Genomic DNA, 21,251 nt, shown 5'->3' on the forward strand with positions numbered 1-21,251 from the left:
AGGGAATGTCTCAGGTTACACATGTAACCATGGTTCCCTGAGAAGGGGAATGAGACACTCTGTCCCTTTGCCATGCTTCAGGTATTCATGCGTCTCCTTCAGACAAGAAGTGGATGACATATTTCACAGGTGCCTCTTTATATGCACGGCCACACCTGTAGTGACGTCATCGGCTGTCGCCGGCCAATGTCAAGTTCATTGTCATGTTTAGACTCATGCTTCAGACACTGGTCATGCTGGAGGTATTCTCCATAGCACCCTCTAGGGGTTGCAGCGTCTCGTTCCCCTTTTTAGAAAACCATAGTTACATACGTAACCTGAGACGTTATGCATCTGAATCAGAAAACAAGCAACAGGTCATGTGTAGCTGGTGTTAAAATGTCATGCACTGAAATTTTTCCAGTCAGCTCTTTGAATATAAAGAGGTTTGTGGGAAACAGAGCTCAATAGCATGGTGCCTGCAAAACTTGTCGGAAAAAATCCCTCTACTGGAATTACAATTAGGACAAAGACAAGCTCACATGATGCACTCCTGGTGCTTGTCTGCGCACAGGCTGCCTGACAGAAAGCAAATGCAGCAGGTAGAGCTGTGCTTCGATTGCTATGCTTAATTATAACTTCTTCCACCGTGCATTAATTGTGATGCAGATATGAGGAGACAGACTGGCAGGGGACTTCACAGAGGCCTGATACAGGTTGTACTGAACAGATACTTCCAGACAGCCAACAGAAGAGAAGTCTGCATACTTAAAATGACCATCCGACTGGAAATAAAAGCGGCAGAGCTCCAAATAGACAGAAAACACTGAAAAACAGTAAACTGTATGCAGAAAATCATCAGAAAATGCATCACAACCAAACACCACTCACATTTTCTTAAAAATTTAAAAAATAATTGAAAAAGTGTTAATTTGCAGAATGCATACTGAATTTATACCGATCAGGCATAACATTATGACCACCTTCCTAATATTGTGTTGGTAACCCTTTTGCTGCCAAAACAGCCCTGGCCTGTCAAGGCATGGACTCCACTAGACCTCTTAAGGTGTGCTGTGGTATCTGGCACCAAGATGTTAGCAGCAGATCCTTTAAGTCCTGTAAGTTGCGAGGTGGGGCCTCCATGGATCGGACTTGTATGTTCAGCACATCCCACAGATGTTCTATTGGATTGAGATCTGGGGAATTTGGAGGTCAAGTCAACACCTCAAACTCGTTGTTGTGCTCCTCAAACCATTCCTTAACCATTTTCGCTTGTGGCAGGGTGCATTATCCTGCTGAAAGAGGCCACAGCCACCGGGGAATACCGTTTCCATGAAAGGGTGTGCATGGTCTGCAACAATGCTTAGGTAGGTGGTATGTGTCAAAGTAACATCCACATGGATGGCAGGACCCAAGGTTTCCCAGCAGAACATTGCCCAAAGCCACACACTGTCTCTGCAGGCTTGCATTCTTCCCATAGTGCATCCTGGTACCATGTGTTCCCCAGGTAAGTGACATAACGCATACACACCCAGCCATCCACATGATGTAAAAGAAAATGTGATTCATCAGACCAGGAAACCTTCTTCCATTGTTCCATGATCCAGTACTGATGCTCACGTGCCCACTGTTGGTGTTTTCAGTGGTGGACAGGGGTCAGCATGGGCACCCTGACTGGTCTGCGACTATGCAGCCCCATACGCAACAAACTGTAATGCACTGTGTATTCGGATACCGTTCTGTCAGAGCCAGCATTAACTTCTTGAGCAGTTTGAGCTACAGTAGCTCATCTGTTAGATCGGACCACACGGGCCAGCCTTCGCTCCCCACGTTCATCAGTGAGCCTTGGCCACCTATGACCCTGTCGTCGGTTCACCACTGTTCCTTCCTTGGATCATTTTTGGTAGATACTAGACCGGGAACACCCCACAAAAGCTGCAGTTTTGGAGATGCTCTGACCCAGTCGTCTAGCCATCACAATTTGGCCCTTGTCAAACTCGCTCAAATCCTTACATTTGCCCATTTTTCCTGCTTCTAACACATTAACTTGAGGACAAAATGTTCATTTTCTGCCTAATATATCCCACCCACTAACAGGTGCCATGATGAAGAGATAATCATTGTAATTCACTTCACCTGTCAATGGTCATAATGTTATGCCTGATCGGTGTATATAACTGAATGGAGATTACACAAAACACATATTATTTAAGTGTAGGCCTTTTTTTATGTAGTCTCTCTTTTACATATTGATAAAGGGCTTTAAAGTAACTAAACTAGCGAACATATCACTTTAAAAGCACAACCTACTATGTTCATCTAGAAAAGGATTTTGGATTATACAATGAATCATATGTAGCCTAGGGTGACTATTAAGAGCAAGAGTTAAAAAAAAAAAAAAAAAAACTGCAAAGGATTCTTGTTCTGAGCTAATGTTCATCAATGATAACATGATGACAGCAAATAGAGTCATACTTAAATAACTTTCACAACATTCTGTCATGAGGAGAAATACCGCAATGGCAGAATGTTCTGCAGTCAGTGGGGATTGCAACAACCCCTTCCTTTAAAGCGCCAATGGACAGAACATTCTGATCTGTAGTCCACACTGAAGAAACCCAGACACTTCCATGTAAAAAAGAAATGTGCTTAATTGTATTGAATGTGCACTTGTAGTGAAGCCTACTTCAACTCCTAAAAGTAAATTTACAAAAACTGTACTTGCAGACAATATAATGAATGAAATAAAAAGCCACTTAAATTACTTAAAGAGAATAAGTTTCTTAACACACTTGAGTACACTTTAAAAAGTGCACTTTTTTATAATGTCAAATTAAACATTTCACATTAAACTGCATTTTTAAATTATTGTTTTAATAATCTTTTGTTGAAGTACACTTGTTTTGATATGTTGACTAACATACTAAAGCATTTGATTATAATTGTAACTGTTGTGTGTCATTTAATATTACATTTAGAGTTAATATATGTTAACCTTATTTCAAAGACAATAGATGTAATTACGAAGTTACATATGAAGTATTTAGTCCTATTTAAGTGGGTCCCAAAAAAGCAATCTAAAGGCCGGAACACACCAAGCCGACGCCGACGAACTAGTGGCGACGAAAGCAGACTGCGGGGTTGGCTCACGTCGGCAGTGTCTGTGTCCAAAGTTGCCCTGACACACCAAACCGACGCTCGAACCCGACGGCCAAGTAGCATGTCATTCTGCGCCTGCGCAAGATGAAATGCATTTCCGTACCAGCAGGTGGCAGTAGCTGAAAGGCCAATCAGAATGATCAGATGGCCCGAAGGACTGACAAGCTCTGACGCCAATTCAACATTTCGAATCGGCCAAAAAAAAGTTCAGCCGACGGTGCGGAACACACTGAGAAAACTTAGTCAGCCGATGAACAAAAACTGCCCGACGGCCAACCGTCGGCTTGGTGTGTTCCGGCCTTAAAGTTCATCTTTATTTCATTTAATAGGCCTACATTTAAAATATAGCACATTTTCATTTAATTGCAGAGTGTCCAAAAGTGTCCAAAAACATTACATTCAGTTTGTACTAGAGCAGGGGTGTCAAACCCTGGTCCTGGAAGGCTACCGTCCTGCAGATTTCAGTTCCAGCCCTGCTCCAACACACCTGTCTGTAATTATTAAGCAGCCCTGAACATCATGCTGGTTCAGGTGTGTTTGTATCAGGTTGGAGCTAAAATCTGCAGGGTGGTAGTCCTCCAGGACCAGGGTTGGACACCCCTGCTCTAGAGTATATATGTTTTAAATTATAGCCTATTATTTCCATAATAAATACTCTTTAACACTCTACAATGTGTTATTTTGCTGTTAAAACTTTTTCTAGAATTCCAGTTAAATGTGCAGAGCATAAGATAAATATAGGTCTAATCAAGGTTGATTCCTTTCAAAAAAAGTGTAAATCTGACCAACCTGATACAGAGATATTGCTTCAACCAATGGCATAAGTTTGCGGCAGGACAATCTGTTTTTACTGACAAATGGAAGATGGCAACATGTTTTGAAAGTTACATACTTTAACATGTATTTAAATAAGCTCTGTTGATAAAGTCTGCCTTATAACATGCAGAACTAATATGGTACTAAGGATATAATGTTCTTGAATGATCAAAGAATGACCTAGCACTGTCCACTTAACGTCTGAGAACCCCAGACGGTCAGTTCACCCGGGCGAACAAGCACATGCTTTGTCATGGTACACTGTGTCATGTGATAATTGCATTATACAGGGATCGGGCCACCACAAATAACCTGGATTTATCCAGTCAGCTGACCTACAGACGGGGAGGAGGCTGGAGGGAAGACAAGGAGCCTGAGAAAGATACGAATGGATGAACTGAGCGATGACGCTAAGGAGTGGAAATATGCTGGCCTGAAAAAGATGGAAGGAAGGAAGGATTAGGCCACTGATACTGTCACACTTCAGCAGAACATCCAGCAGCTGGCAGCAGTACATAAGACCTGAGTCATCAGGCCACTAGAAGGAGGACTGGACTGGGCATTACTGTGTGACTAACAAGCAGCGGAGATGACACTGCAAATGCAACTCATCCATGACGCCATTTATTCCATCCAGTGATCACCTTTGGTATAAAATATTAACACAGGCAAACCAAACACTGTTCATGCATTAACTGCAGGACAAAATCACCACAGCCTAAAGGAAAATATATTGCTCAGAAGTTGTGCTTTCACAGTTCAGAAGACTAAATAAAGTTCTCAGTTATATTTCATTGAAGTACAACTTCAAATTTTTCTTCTAAAATTCCTTAGAAGAAATAAAAGGACATTCATTGACCTATAGAGTAAGAAAGTAGAGCTTTAAAAAAGCTCATAAGATGGCATCAGAATTCAATGAGAAATGTTGAATGAATTGCAGACTTTTCTATCTTGGTAAATCTAAGTATAGTCTGAGACATTTTTAAGTCTGTATAGGAGATGTAGGATTACTGGTCTCTTTTTTCAGGATAAAAATCTGTGAAGCTTGAGAGTTTACAGTAATTGAAGTGCACTTAATTGTATCGAATGTGCATTTGTCAACCCGATCTCACCCCAATTCCTACTTATTTTATGAGGTGGCTAATTCATACGAATTCATTCTACCTCACTTGTTTTCAGTCGTAAATCATACTTATTTTATGAGTTGCCAAATTCGTATGAATTCGTACGAATGACCTACCCCTAACCCTGCCCCTAAACCTACCCGTCACTGGGGTTTAGACAAATCGTACGAAGAGTGAGGTCATATGAATTCGTACAAATTAGCCACCTCGTAAAATACGTACGAAATGGTCATGAGATAACGCTGGCATTTGTAGTGTACTTCAACTCTTGAAAGTAAATAAAAACTGCACTTGCAGATAATATAATATATTTATGAAATAAATTATTTAAATAATTGATTTATTAATATTTTGTTATGCATTAAAAATGTGCACTTATTTTGATGTGTTGACTAATATACTGAAGCATATGTACTTGTAATTTTAACTGCATGTTATGTCAATATTACATTTACAGTTAATATATTTTGAATGTAATAAGTAATGAAGTGTAACTTCAATACAAATATGCAATTACAAATATATTTAAATACATGACATGAGTTTCAATAGAAATTATATTAAAGTACATTTTAGTTCACCATAAATTCTAGTAAATACATTCAGTAGTACACTTTAACCATATTTCAAATACAATATATAAGTAATTATAAAATTACATATAAAGATGTACTTAAAGTCATATTTAAAGTGGGTCATAAAAACTCTTTAAGGTTCAGCTAATTGCATTTAACATAAATTTAAACAATAATATTTTAATATTTAATATTTTTAATCGCAGTTTACATGCAATGAAGTGTCCATTACATAACATTCAGTTCGCACTAAAGAATGTTCATTTAAAGTATATTATTTCTGCAATACTTTTTAAAAGCATGTTAAAGTGAACCTTTTTTCTACAAGTGTAATACACCAAAAAAGAGAAATTTAGTCATCATTTCATGTCATTCCACACCTGTATGACTTTCTTTCTTCTGTGGAAAATAAAAGAAGATATTTTCAAAAAATGTCTGTTTTTAGTCTACACAAGGAAAGTCTGTGATGTTTTTGTCTATTGTATAGACAACAACAGTATAAACATTTTTTAAAAATATATTCTGTTGTGTTCTAAGTCATACAGCTTTGGAATGACATGAGGTTGAGTAAATTAAAACAGAATGTTCATTTTGGGTGAACACAGAACACAGTACCACAAAAAAACAAAACAAAACAAACCTAAAGCTGTGAAAGACTGTGTAAAACGAACCACGCCATGCTATGAGACCTGTGTTGTTGTTTTTGCCTCATTTAATCTAATATACTGATAAGGTCAGCTGACTGGAATTTTTTGAACCCTGATTATACGTCAATAAGACCTTAAATCGTTGATCTGAGTGTTTCAAAATCTTCCCAATGTTCTCCTGTTACACAGGCAGCTGTGTACACGACTATCACTTGATCATCCCTCCCTGTGCTGGAGTCGGGGTATTCAGTGGAAAATTTACATTGAGGTCAATGTGTCCCAGGTGTTACATTGAAACACTGCAAAAACCAGCTTTTTCAAACAAAGTTGTGTACTAGTTGGACCACAAATGCTCAACTATAGATGTATCAATATGTATTTAATGCTATTTCCCTGAATGTTCTTTACCGTCTTGTTTCTTTTCACTGTGTAATACAGCAGTAGTTTTGTACACAATGTACTCTAATTCAGTGAAAGTCCCTGAATCACCTTCCTCTAAATCAGTGTATATATGTGCCCTCTTGCCCTTCGTGCTGCTTAACACTGTGTTCCTCCCCCATCTTCAGCTGATGAGAGGTTGCAACACTCACACAAAGGCATCATTCACTGCCCTGCTTACGTAAATCCATGCTAAAGCAACTGCATTTATTTTCAGAGGTAAACACGACATTCTCTGAGGTTATGAATGTCAGTGTAAACAGTCTCATTCTGAACCAGAGTACCGGTTGTGCATCATATAACCTGCAGAATTAAACCATTTGGTTCTAAGAAACTGACATCTGACCTCTGGGCCAGTGCTGCCGTCAGCATCCTACCGTTTGTGATGTGCGTCAGTGTGCTGCATTACAGCATTGTTAAACAGTGCACTTTACCCAGAATTCCTTTAGGGAGATTACTGCTCTTAATGGCTGCAGAGGGAGACAGCTTTCATCTGGTCAGACAGGTCTTAACCAAGAACTATTTGAGTGTACTTTTTTTTTCCACAACTGGCTTATTACAGAAATTTGTGGAGGTCTATTAGAGCAGTGCTTCTCAACTGGTGGGTCGTGACATAAAAAGGCATCCCAGATCTGTTTCGATGAGGTCAAGTGAGGTCAAGGATAGCAGGGGGACAAACAAGGCTAAATGCAATAAAAAATAAAAAAAAAGTGAAATGACCATATAACTATTTTTGTGCTGGCAAAACTTGTTTACTTGTTGCTGGCTAACTTTACTAACAAAATTTTGTTTATTTTATACAGAAAATATATATATTTAAAAAAAAAAAACATTGCAATAAATTAATGTCTTTCGAAGTTGCCTTTATTTATAGTAAGTAAACTAAATTAAAAATTTACTAACAACATGTTTTTAGTTTTATCTTTAAATTTATGGTTTGAACTATAAATATAATTTGAGAAAAACTAACTAATATATATATATATATATATATATATATATATATATATATATATGCATTTAAATCAAGAGTCGTGTGTCCATTCAACGCTAGCTAAACAGATGCCAACATGAGATTAAATAGAGGTTCACTTGCTGGCAATAGGCTGGTAAATTACAACTTTGATGTTATGCATTTGTCTGTTTTTATATTAAACTTACTTTATGTTATGTTTGTATGTAAAGTTTACATATTGTTGGGCCTATGCAAAAATCAATCAGTTGTGATATTAAAGACATGTTAAAGTCAATGTAAAATCTGGATCCAGAAGCAAAATCAGTTGAAAACTATTGTAAAGGGTTAGTTCACCCAAAAATGAAAATTCTGTCATTAATTTCTCACCCTCATGTCGTTCCACACCCGTAAGACCTTCATTCATCTTCGGAACACAAATTAAGATATTTTTGATAAAATCTGATGGCTCAGTGAGGTCTGCATTGCCAGCAAGATAATTAACACTTTTAAATGCCCAGAAAACTACTAAAGACATATTTAAAACACTTCATGTGACTACAGTGGTTCAACCTCAATGTTAAAGAGCGACAAGAATACTTTTTGTGTGCCAAAAAAAAAAAAATAAATAATGATTTTATTCAACAATATATAGTGATGGGCGATTTCAAATCACTGCTTCATGAAGCTTCGAAGCTTTACGAATGTTTTGTTTCGAATCAGTGGTTCGGATTGGTTATTTTCTAGTATACATTTATAAAAACTACTTAAATATCCTAATTGAACTATAAGGCCTAATCCTGGCTTACACCGTGTCTTAACCAGACGCGACACGTCGCTGCGACAAGCGACAAAAGGTATCTTTTCCATGTTAATCTGAGTTTTTTGTCCTAACCAGCCGCGACGGCGACATGTGAATATTCTATTTTAGAAAGGATTTCTATTTCTCCGCGACGTCGCAGCTGAAACAGCAACACAAAGTATGGCAATGATAATATCAGGTACTGTTTGTCTTTTATTTAATGTTAAAAGTGTCTAATGTGAGTTTGAATATCATTCTGTGTTCCCAGCTTTTTAGCTGTAATGAAAACAACACTGGCTAATTCACCTCAGATCTTGAAAATAAATAAATGGGCACAAGAACGTTCAAACTGTCAACTCAATGTGAACAAACAAGTGTATTCTATGACAAAGATTGGTTCAGTCACTCTGTATGTACTTTAAATAATGTTTAAATTGTGTAATATTTATGAATTTTACTAAATACTTGCCCATTTCATTGTGTCCGCTGTGCTCGTGCCGAGAGAGCCCGCCCACACTCTCTTCTGATTGGCTGTGGTCAAATTGCTCGTCGCTGGAATCTTATCGCAACGCGTCTGGTTAGGACACGGTGTTAGGCTAAGCCCTGTCTGTGAAACCTGTCCGAAGTGTTTTAAATATGTCTTTAGTAGCTTTCTGGACATATGAAAGTGTTAATTATCTTGCTGGCGATGGAGGCCTCACTGAGCCATCCGATTTGATCAAAAATATCTTAATTTGGGTCCCGAAGATGAACGAAGGTCTTACGGGTGTGGAACGACATGAGGGTGAGTAATTAATGACAGAATTTTCATTTTTGGGTGAACTAATCCTTTAAACACATTTCTAAAGAAGGACAAAGACCTGACGTCATATATCATAGACCATCATAACAACTTTGGACCACAATGTTGTGACAAAAACAACTGGCACAGATCGCCCCAAACATTAATTTAGAATGAGATTTTGCTTTTATTCTAATTAATTAATACTAGCAGACCTGGCATTTGCTAAAAGAAAAGCGATTAAATAAGGACTGAAAAGTGAAAGTCTGTAAGCAGCACAGAGGAGTTAAGAGCCTCATTTCATGACACAACACTGATGTCTGTTACTTGGCTCAGTGTGTCATCCCATTTTAGCTGTGTTGGCACAGTGCTGTGTGCTCTCATATTGCTGTGTGGCTCTCTGTGTTGTCTGATTAAAGCCCAGTGTGTCAAACTGAAACTCTTCCTCATGTTTCAGATTCAAAAACACTGGATTATTGTGCTGCTGTCATTAACACAAGCAAATGAAGGTTACATTTGCATGCATTTGTAGAATGACTGGACAAACAGCGACAGTCAGTGTGCGCACAGACAGAAGGCACAGATTTCTCCTGGCCACCTCTTCTAGTATTAGCAATGCTGGGGTTGACCAGCAGGAATATTGGCCCAACAGCTTTGGTTTCATGTCTTTATTATTTACATCATTGTATTAACTGTCTCGAAAATAATGCCACAGAGCATAAAATCTTAAAATCAGCATGAAACGGAAGTTGCGATAGTCTTTTATTCCCTATTATGACATATATTTAAAAGAAACTGCTTCTATAACGAGAAAAATGTAGAGCTGGACTTGATCTTGTCCATAGGGAATTGATTGAATCTTTGGATGGTTGTGGTTTGCTATTGCTGTGATCTCATGTCTGACAGGCTGTCCCGCCCTCACGCCAGTAAACGTCATCAGAGAAGAGATATCATTGCAAGAGGAAGGAGAAGTTATTTTGATTAAAGATAAGAGACACGTGAATTGGGGGAAAAAAGATGTGCACAGATAATTCATTTATGATAAACAGGGCAACATTCCACAAAAACCTTATAGTCTTTCTTTTCTTTATGCAAAATATAAATTCTTTTTCTTTTTCCTTTGATATATAGGGTGAAATGTGACTTGGTCATCAACTGTGTGAGCCTCTTGCCTTGAGCAAGATATTAAACAGCAAGTATTTCCAGGAGGGTCTACAGCATTTTCATTCTTGTTAGTGTATAGTAATAAGCTTTTGTATAAAAAACTGTAAAATCTAAATTACAAAGAACTACCATGCAGTGACTGAAATTCTGGTTGGTTTACTGTGCTGTGCCTGTGAGACGTCAGCATGATTAACAGTATTAAGCTGCCCTCTAGTGTGAGAGCTGGAAACTGCAAGATTTTCCATCATACCATTCGAAAATGAAATATTTTCTTTTTTTATGTTTGTAATGTTGTCTCCAGGTCCAGTTTTTGCTAAGGGTCAAAATATTTAATCGATTTAAATCTACATCAATCGACATGTAAACTGCATCAAATGAGAGCATTGTGTGATAGCATGCACAGTAGGCTATTGAAGAAACCTTAGCTAAGCTACTCTGCTTACACTCAAAAAAAAAAAAAAAAAAAAAAAACCCTACTTACACTCATGAAATCATCCAAAAGCTGACCAAGGAATAAACTAAAGCTGACAACATGATTAATTGATTAAATGAGTGGGCCAACTGAAAGTTAAATTAATATGAGCCAGTTTACTCAATCAATAAATCAATAAATAATTTATGAAACCTTTCCAAACTTTGTTGAAATCTAATGATAATTATCAAATTAATACAAAAAATATATATATGACGAAAATAAATAAATAAATAAGCGTAATGTAGAACTAAACACACTTGTTGCGAGGGACATATGAAAACAAAATCATAATGAATTTCAGAAAAAAAATGTCAAGGATGTCAAACTTACAGTGCAAAGTCATTTTAACAATGGACCAGGACAATGAAAAGTATATGCCACATTATTAAATTATCTCAGAGTAACAGGTTTATATAACAGAATTTAAATACATTACTAATATTTTACCCTTTCTTCGGTGCTCTTCAGAGCTCCTGTTGATGGCAGTAACGCACCAAAAACCTGTGCGCCATTAAATCTCAGAAGAAGAAGAAAAGGCGGATCAACTGACGTGTTTCCGGATTTTTCTTTCTTTAGTTGGAGGACCATCGTGTGTGCAGTTGCTTCTTTGTCGTCTCTTTTAAGGTGAGGTTTGTGTATCAGAACATAAATATATAACATCAAATTATTTATTGTTTATCTCTATATATATATATATATATATATATATATATATATATATTTTATATGTAAAAATAATGTAGTAGTTGTGCACTATTGTAAAGACTGGTTTTATATATGTTTGTATGTATGTAATTAAGTAACTATTTTTGTCTGCTAGTAACTGTAACATTTAACATTTTATGTTGCAGTACTAGTTCTATTTATTTTTTATTTTTTTAACTGGGTCGTTTTAAATACGTTTTGATTGTTAAAACACGTGGTCACGAGGGTCCACGTGTGGATAAGTTCAGATGCGTTTATTAGTTAAATCTATTTCAACATTTGTGTACAATTCTCTGCTTTTAGAAGTAGGTATTAACTTTTTAAACACAACGTTTATGCAATTTAGGTTGGTAATTAATGTTTTGTATAAAGCACTAAGATGGAGCTGTTGTGCAGCCTATCCAGCAAGGTTGAGTCTGACGTGACTCTCCTTTCCTGTATGTCTGCTAGATGGACATGGGGTGGTTTGAGGCCATGTTGTTTGTCCCTTACAGCATGGTTATAGAAACCCCAGACAAGATATGTTTCCAACATGTGCTCAAGGGTCTCAGTCTCTGCATAATGTCACCTTTTCTTGTGAAATGTACTGAAATGATATTTCTCTTGCAGCATAATGGCATTTCCTTGAAGTCTTCATAGAACATTCCTTTTGCCACCTTAAATGATATGTATGAATGCCACCTAAGAGATGCATTTTTGTCACAACTGCTGCAAGAATGAAGTAAGTCTATTCAACACACAATTCTGACATATTTCAAGCAACAGTTTCTAATGTTTTAACTAGTATATTCTCTGTAAAAGAGAAGAGTCATTGCAGGCTAGTCAGCGAGGTTGAGTCATTGTGGCTCTTGCCTTTCCTTTGATGTCTGCTAGAGAGATTTGAGGTGGTTTGAGGCCATCTGGGGTGCCCTTCCCAGCATGGTTATATAATCTTCAAACATTTAAACTAGTTGCCTACTGTAGTTGTATAATCTTATGGTGAGAAATAATTTTGCTTCATGTAAATATTCTTATTTCTTTTACAGGTAGAAGTTCCTACTTTGTTGAGGTGTCAATCACCAAATGTTAATTTTGAGTAAGGCCAGATCTAATGACAGTAGTGAATATTACATACTGGATTGCCATTTAACATTTTTATTTGTTGTTGCTGAATGTGTTATTGGTTGAAATATTGAGGAATGTCTTGATTAGATTAAAACTGTTTTTGAATTAAAATAATCAACTAAAGGTTTTTTTTTTTTTTTTTTTTTTTTTAAATAAATGAAAGCAACCATTGTTGGTTCTGTGTATTTGTGTTTGGTAGCATGAGAAGAATAGTCAGAGATATAGTGGCATGAACAACTGGTTGATTGTATATTATCCTGCTTATTACGTGGCTATTTGCCATACAAGTACATAATTGGAAATATTGGTTGGTGTAATTGGTTGTTTTTTACCTCTTGTAATAAACTCAAAGTTTCTGCAAATTAAAGCCGTTCTAAGCAAATGACTTGTGGTTATTACTTTCCAGTGTCTTTACACATTCAATTCAACAGTTTACTCTACAGTAGTTCAACAAATACAATTTTAACACAAGGAACTGTGTTTTTGGTTTCTGAATACTTGCGTTTTGCACAGCTGTTCTCCTTCATGTTCGATTATGACACATTCTCTCCTGGGAAGGCTGGGATAGAAAGGTATCCATCAATGAGCATTTCAGAATCTGGGTGGAAGCAGTAGGCCATCCAGGGACTTCTCGGCTAATGTTTTATGAATACTGAGGTTTCAGACATGCTACTCTCTTCACATATTTTTTTTCTAATATATAGTAGGTAAGTAGGCATGTTCGGACGCAACATTAGTATACGTACGTCCGAATCTTGTGAGAATTGGTACACCACCCAGGTATTTCTCGCCTACTTTTATCAATACCGAGGATTCAGACATTCGTTCGCCTACTGCTTTTGCCTACTATATAGTAGGGAAGTGTGTGGTTTCGGACACAGTCTACTTTTTGACTGGTTCATATTGATAATGACTATTATGCCAATATAGTGTGTGTGTGTGTATGTATATGTATATATATATATATATATAAATATATATATATATATATATTACAGTGATTAAAATATCTTTTTTTTTTTTTTATATTGACAGCTGTTTGGAGGATTATTTTAGTGGCACCAAAATCTCTTTAACTTTACTGTACTGAATGGCTTAATAGGTAGCCTATGTCTACTTCCAATTTATTACTTTAACAGTTAAACTAATCAAGAGCAAAATAAAATATGAATTCACATAAAATATGAATGTGATCTGGGATCAGGATAATCCTTTTTTGTTTTGGATCAAAGATATCCCAAAAGTTTTGGACAACACAAACTGATGATTTGATCCAGATTAAAACCAAGAACACAAGATTTTGTGATCTAATCTGATTTCAGGAGCTTTTTTTTTTTGTGACAACCCATTTCCAAGATTTGATCCAATCTGAAATCTGATCAGATTACTTTTAAACAACAGCTGGGCCCAGGGTGCTACTACACTGGTGGCCTCTTATACACAGTGCCCTCTAGTGGTGGTTAGGCAAAACAAATATAACAATGAATGCTGTTATTCATTAAAAAAATTTCTCTACATTTCTGAGATCAAGCAAACATTTAAGTTTTTTAAATGTTTATTTTAGTTTATAACGTTTTAAATATGGATATTTTTCTTACGCAAACACATCGCTTCACTTCAGAAGGCCTTTAAGGTTTGGCTGAAAGACGAAAGTCATATACACTTACAAATTTTGCTCATTTGTAAGTAGCTTTTTTTTTTAAATGGTTATGTCGGTAGATTGTATTTTTGAGTAATTTATAAATAGTAGAGTTTATACATTTTGTGATTTTCCCTTTTCATGTATATCCTTGTATTGTAAAGCAGAATCAAATGTTCAACTTGTTCTTTGTCATATAATCCGAGGCAAGATTGCTACACCTTTATAGATTATAAATAATTATCAGAGATCATTTAAGGAGTTAATCTTAAATCTTTTTATAAGTGCGAGCTGGCACGCCCCCTTTTTTCCGTGGAGAGATCTGCTCACTGCGCATTTTCACTTTCACTTAAGAACGAGGACGGCTGAGTCTTTCTTTGCTACCTCACCCTGGCGAACGTATTTAGCTAAATAATCAGCCACAGGTACGGGTTTGTAAATTTCTAAGTATAAAATACATCATCAATCGCTGTACATTTATTGTTAAATTGCATTGCATTTCCTGTTCCTAATGTTATGTTGGAACGTCAATTGTAAAACAAGTTTTCTACGTTTGGTGCTCCACTTAAAAAGCTACAAAGGTATCCAACAACTTTGTGTTTCATTTATCTTGGGTTGTATTTTGTGAATTACGCATAATCTGAGAAACAACCAGCGCATGATAGATTCAGTTGCCAGTAGTAACTTAAAACAAAATTCTTAAATGTAAACAAACTCGCTCTCTTTTAGCAAGCCGTCTGCACTAGTAAAGCAAGTGAACGAATGACCTTATGGGGCAAAGGTTGCATTATCCATGCAATCATGTTATTATTATTAATTTACTTCTATAAATTACAGTACAAATGTATTAATTTATTTTTTCTTACATGTATTTTTCTATTTTTATTTGTTGCCATGTTATTCATGTGTATTCTTTTTTTTTTTTTTTTTTTTTTTTTTACCCTGAGTTGTGGCTTTCAAGTTCATGCATTGCATTCAAGTCCCTTATTTAACATTTTTAAACAGATTTAGTTTTCCAGGTGTATAGCTACTATATATATATAGAGAGAGAGAGAGAGAGAGAGAGAGAGAGAGGCTTCCATGCTATAGAAGCTTCCATGCTATTTTAGCTTGTTTCCACCACTGAATAAAAACAAAATAATAAAAAAGGGAATTGGGACTCACAATTGCAAGTTTACATCTCACAATTCCGGCTTTTTCTCAGAATTGTGTGATAAAAATTTGCAATTGCACGTTATAAAGTCAGAATTACGTGATATAAAGTCGGAGTTGCGTGTTATAAAGTCAGAATTGTGAGATATAGGCCCGGTTTCACAAACAGGGCTTAGATTAAGCCAGAATTATGCCTTAGTTCATTTAGGACATTTAAGTAGCTTTTTTTAAACGTGCCTTAGAAAAAAATTACTGGTGTGCGTCTTGAGACAAAACAATGGCACTGACATATTTTAAGATATGTCAGTACAAGTTGCTTTCAGTTAAAACAGCTCAAACATGCATTTTAGTCCGGGACTAGGCTTAACCCAGACAGCAGGAGACTCCTAGGCGGATCCCAAACGGACCCGCCGCGGAGGTAAGGTTTTAATCGCGGATGCGGAGCGGATGCAGCGTGGAGCCACGGCGGGTCCGCGATCCGCCTTCGTTGCAGATCCGTCACTGCGCGCAAGTGGACGCCAATACGGGTCCGTTCGCGGATACGTTCCGGAAGCCGCGATACCTCCGCGGCCAATCCGCCGCGGAGTCCTTTGGCTGTGTGGGAAGCCTTGTCTGTGAAACCGGGGGATAAACTCGCAATTCTGAGAAAAAAAGTCAGTCTTTTTTTCCCCTCAGAATTGGACTTTTGCAATTGCGAGTTTACGGAGCCCCTAAAGGGACATAGTGGTGGAAACAAAATATGAGATGGGAGGAAAAATAATAATAAGTCAATGCTTTGCGCTCTCTCGCAAATGTTTTGCGTTTCCCCGAGAAACTTTGCGTTCATTTGCAAAATATTTGCGTTCGCTCGCAAAACCTTTTGAGCTCTTTTTGAGTGAATGCAAAGTGAATATCTCGCAATCCTGACTTTATTTATTGCAATTGAAAGTTGTATCTAGCACCTCTGATTTTATAACTCACAATTGAAGAAAAAAAAGTCAAAATTGTGAGATAAAAAGTCACAATTTTCTTTTAAATTGTTTTATTCCATGGCAGAAACAAGCTTTCATAGTATACAGGGTGTGATTCACCTAAACATTTTATCTTGTGAGATATCTATGTAAGCTGCAGTAACAACAAGAAGTTTATTCCGAAAACAAATCTACATTTTACGCACATTGGCACTAGAAAGAAACATATTGCTTCCTTTTGTGTTGTAATAACTGATAATTTATAACTTCCTCCCCCACTATTTATTGTTTTAGTTTTAAGATGGCCATGAAGGAAATGGTTATTGAAGTAAATGGGCTCCCTGACCACTACTCCAAAAATATGATGATTGACAAATTAACCATGCACTTTCTGAGGCGCAGTAACAAAGGAGGAGATGTTTTAACAGTGATTTATCCCACCTCCAACAAAGGCCAGGCTTATGTTGTCTTTGAATCAGCCGAAGGTATAATACTTTGTCATGACATTTTGTTCTCCAAGTTTATCTAAGTTTAACATCATATTCCATGACTAACATTTCTTGTTTGCTTGTTTGTTTTCATTCAATGTCTTAGTACCTGGGGTCTTGCAACACACACATGTTTTGATAGTGGAGAGTCAGTTTTACCCACTGGACATTAAAAAGGTGCATCAACCTCAGGTAAGACATTCATTGGTGAACCTCGCTGAATCATACAGAATTATGCGACTTGCAACTTAATATACAGCATTCCTCCATATCATCGCCATTCCATAACATCTTGTTTCATTTGGATATTTATGCACAAACTAAATAAATTACAGCCCAATAGTGTGACATGGCAAAGATATTTCCTTAACATGCTTATGTTCATATTTTCTTAGCTGGACATGCCAGCCGAAGCACTCCTCGAAATGAACACGTTCTCCAATCACAGAAAAATCCAAGAACTTCTTCATAGCCATGGCTTTCAGGTGTCAGAGACCAGCCCAGGACAGCTGCATTTGCAGGGTTCCTTTCTCAAGCTAAAACTCATCTATCCCAAACTTGTGCAGTTTCTGGCTCAAGAAACTCACCATCAAAGAGGAACACCTTCGCATTACACTAATGGCTACTCCTCTGTCTCCAGAGGTGAAAAAAGTGACTCCAGTGACTATGAATCCAGATCTAATTTCACATCGATGCGCACTCACAACAATGGCAACTCCGTATATGCTGAGGGCAGCAGCACATCTTCAGGAATAACCTCAAGATCCACAGAGTCCCAATACCGACAGGCATTCTTGCAGAATGCATCTCTACTGGATAGAAGCTCTAGCACAGAAAGTCCCTTTAGCAGTCCCTCCAGGATGTATGAGGATTCCCGCACAAGCGTTCAGCAGCGGAATCCCTCGTCTCCCAGGCAAAATGAGGTGTCCATCCCTGTGGATACAGATGTGTGGAAATACATAATGCACTTTAAGGAAGATTTTATAAATAAAATAAAATCAGATCACCACACTCATATTAATCATAAATTTGAATCAGGGGTTGTTATGGTTAAAATCTCAGGAGGAAACTTTGGGGAAGCAGCCAAAGAATTGTCTGAACTGATGCAGGAAATCAGTGATTCTGTGCGCACACAAGAAATAGACATGAACGCATGTGACGAAAGTCAGAAGAAATACATTATCCAGAAAGCGTACTCATTCCAAAAGATCTACAATGTTTTAATTAGAAAGGAAGGTAACATTATTAAAGTGGTGGGGTCATCAAAAGACAGTTATGAAGCAAAGCAAAAGCTTCTTGGCCGGGATGTTGACATTGCACTGCCTAAACGCATGGAGAGGAACATTTTGCGCCGCAGCAGCTCTTTGCCAAGACAAAAAACAAGGGCCAGAATGGAGAACCTAGACATAGATCAAATTCCAGCTACTGTTAGTAGCTTCTCTGCCTCACATTCCCAAACAGACTCTCAGCAAGCAAGCAAGCAAGAAGTTCAACAGGAAAGAGGTCGCCAGCCTTCTAAATCCACTGCACATAGCAGATCACAGAGCGGCTCTCGATTACAACACAGAAATCAAAAGAGTGTAAAGCAAGAACCACCAACCTCTGTTCAGCAGGATTTGACACCCTCTAGTGGAGTTCAGAAATCTAAACAAGGGCCACTACCTAAATTAAAAGCTGCTCTTTTTCCTGATAAAAGTAAAGTATTTTCTAAACGACTTTAAATCTATAATTTTACATATGAAGCCGTCGTTGAAAAATACACTTTAAGACTTTTTAGAATGAAATTGGCCAGACACTTTGACACTGTTTCGAGAGCGATATGACTGCTCTGTACTGATTGTTCTATTTCTAATCACATGTACATTCACATGAATGTTCTGGGTTCAGTACCAAATTTGACAGCACTTATGTCATAATGTTGTTTACTGTAAAAATGAATTTCCACTTCTTTTCTTTAAAAAAAAAAAAAAAAAAAGCTTACTATGAAGCAACATTTCGCTTACTGAAAACATTGCTTACTAATTTTTTATGTGATGATGAGAACAACTCAAATAATACATAAGTTTTAAAGGAATAATTAATTTCAGCATTAAAAGCAATTATTAGTTTTACATTTTTGCTTTTAAACCCTCCAAAAAATGGGGCCCATCCACCTTCATTGTAAGTGCCTCACAATATCCTTTTTTTTTTTTTTTTTTAAGAAAACATGGGATGAATCTATTTTTTGTTGTTGTTGTTGTAATCAACATTATGCCACAAATGTTGATTGAGCTTAACTTGTATTGAACCCTTGAAATATTGCTCTAACTTGTCAAATCTCAAAATTGCACGGGTTTCTTTGTAATTATTATCCTTACATGTGATAAGGAAAATGGGCATATACATATAACTTCCCATATTACCTGTCTTACATATGTATATATTTATACATGTCTAAAATATTTGCAGTATTGGCGTTATACATTCAATTATTTAGTTGTCAAGTTGTCAATGAGGAAGTGTCTTTTTCAGCATTCTACAGGAAGTGAGGCAGGCCCTGTGGTTGACTTAGGGGCTAAGCACCTCCCTGTCAGGGAAAAAAGAAAAAAGAAACGAAAAAGAAAAAAAAGTTAGAATGTAAGAAATACACTAATGTGCAGAGTTCCTTTGTTTTTCCTTATGATTTATAAAGGACTGATTTTATATCGTATTAATTGAGAATGTGTATTCAAGTATTTCTATCAGATGTAGTTTTCTGTCATACAAAAATCCCCTTTATGTTTTTTTCTTTACCTGTGGTCTGCTATTTAAGAAATTCATTAGTCATTATGAGTCATTGGTTGTCAATATTCTTTTTAGGCATTTAAATGATTATTTTAAGGCATTACTGTATAAGGACAAATAGGGATCTGTATTAAATTATCTGTAAAGTTTTAATAGTTATACAGTTCTATATATATACTGTGACTACTGACTCATCTCAGCTCATTCTCTGATTTGCACTGTTCTCAAACAATTTTAATTTAATTAAAATTCCTTACAATAAATGTAATTACTCAACATCATTTTTTTATTGTCTATAATTGTATAAAAGTGGAATAAATAGACATAATGACATAACATTTTGGCTTCAGAGCAATAAACAAAGTTTTGTCATAGGTCTGAACTTTCAGCTCTCAAATGTCCTACCATTAAAATTAAATGAATTTCTTTCATGACAACTCTCGGAGTGTTTGGCATGGTAATGGGTATGACAATGTTGATATATTTGTTCTTGGCGGAATAGATCTGCTACACTGCTGCTGCTGCAGAGCAAATACGGGACTTGCTACTGCCAATACATACAAGTAAGTAAGTAAGACATGCTGCTGCTGTACAATATAGCGTACATGAATTACCCGTAGCAGATCTATACAGGTGGAGCTGGGGAAGGTGGAGGGTTTCTAAAGCAAACGCTACCAAAGTATTTGAAGGTTGAGCATGCAAGCTCATTGGCTACTGATACAGCAGGAACCAATCAGCTGTGCCCTATAGATAATGATGTGATTACAAGCAGGTTGAGTTAAAGGACCTTTTAGCCTGCGCCATCTAGAGTTTCATGAGAGAACTTTGTATTTACTGTAGGTTCTTCAGTGCTTTGGTTGCCAATTATACACTACCACATTAAGTGAACAGAATTTGTAGTATTACATGGCTTTAATAGCATGCAATTTGTAATAATGTGAACAACATGTTAATTTGGATTGTTTCACTGCTGATAGGTATCACAACTGCTCCCAGCACCCCTTTATTTCTCCATAAATGGCATGCTGTTTATCCTTTCCTGTCTGTCTGTATCTTGTTTATAGTTGTGAGTAGGTTTTGCAAGAAGGGAACAGATCCTAGATTAGTGTGTGTGGGCAGCATAAGCATTAAAGATCTAGTTCTTGACAGTAGATCCACACTCCCCCTCGACTGCAAGACCAGAGGAAAAGGGTGGTCTTTCGGAAATGCCATTCATTCTCTTATAAGATAAGATAATGATCTATAATGTCTTACAGCTTATTTTAATGAATACACAATTTTAAACTAAAAAAATTGTAAAGTTTAAAGGGCCAAACAGTGTGTTTTGGCTTTATTCTTTGTACTTTGCAATGACAAAAAGCACATGGTGAAGGTAATTAAAAAGGAGTTTAGTTTAGTTTCACTGTGGATACTGTCAGGGCCTGTGGTAGTTCATGAAGATGCGAAAAAAGACTTATGTCTAGTTCCTTCCCCCATATGAACAAAAATACACACATACATATGCAGATGTTGTCTTGAACAGGATGACATGCTGAAGC

At 36.8% G+C, this 21,251-nt stretch overlaps 1 protein-coding gene, 1 long non-coding RNA gene and 2 other non-coding genes across 5 annotated transcripts; all 4 read left to right on the forward strand.

Annotated features, from left to right (window-relative positions):
- The first annotated feature begins 11,382 nt into the window (after window positions 1–11,382).
- LOC127501439 (uncharacterized) lies at window positions 11,383–12,864 on the forward strand. The gene is made up of 3 exons (XR_007926600.1): window positions 11,383–11,536; window positions 12,227–12,338; window positions 12,643–12,864. It is a non-coding gene; the product is annotated as an uncharacterized LOC127501439 (long non-coding RNA).
- On the forward strand, window positions 12,008–12,137 carry LOC127501730 (small nucleolar RNA SNORA9). Its single transcript, XR_007926710.1, has one exon. It is a non-coding gene; the product is annotated as a small nucleolar RNA SNORA9 (small nucleolar RNA).
- LOC127501731 (small nucleolar RNA SNORA9) lies at window positions 12,429–12,560 on the forward strand. Its single transcript, XR_007926711.1, has one exon. It is a non-coding gene; the product is annotated as a small nucleolar RNA SNORA9 (small nucleolar RNA).
- Window positions 12,865–13,742: 878 nt separating the features above from the next.
- si:dkey-154b15.1 (uncharacterized) lies at window positions 13,743–20,051 on the forward strand. 2 transcript variants are annotated; one of them, XM_051873404.1, is made up of 4 exons: window positions 13,743–14,785; window positions 16,757–16,947; window positions 17,057–17,142; window positions 17,346–20,051. In XM_051873404.1, the coding sequence occupies exons 2-4, from the start codon at window positions 16,764–16,766 to the stop codon at window positions 18,669–18,671; spliced, it is 1,596 nt and encodes a 531-aa protein (XP_051729364.1). In that variant the 5' UTR covers window positions 13,743–14,785; window positions 16,757–16,763; the 3' UTR covers window positions 18,672–20,051. The 2 variants fall into 2 exon arrangements, with proteins under 2 accessions (XP_051729364.1, XP_051729365.1); XM_051873405.1 differs by lacking the exon at window positions 13,743–14,785 and adding an exon at window positions 14,801–14,941.
- The last annotated feature ends 1,200 nt before the right edge of the window (window positions 20,052–21,251 follow it).

The sequence above is a fragment of the Ctenopharyngodon idella genome, chromosome 19, assembly GCF_019924925.1.
Source record: "Ctenopharyngodon idella isolate HZGC_01 chromosome 19, HZGC01, whole genome shotgun sequence".
In the NCBI taxonomy this organism is placed as follows: domain Eukaryota; kingdom Metazoa; phylum Chordata; class Actinopteri; order Cypriniformes; family Xenocyprididae; genus Ctenopharyngodon; species Ctenopharyngodon idella.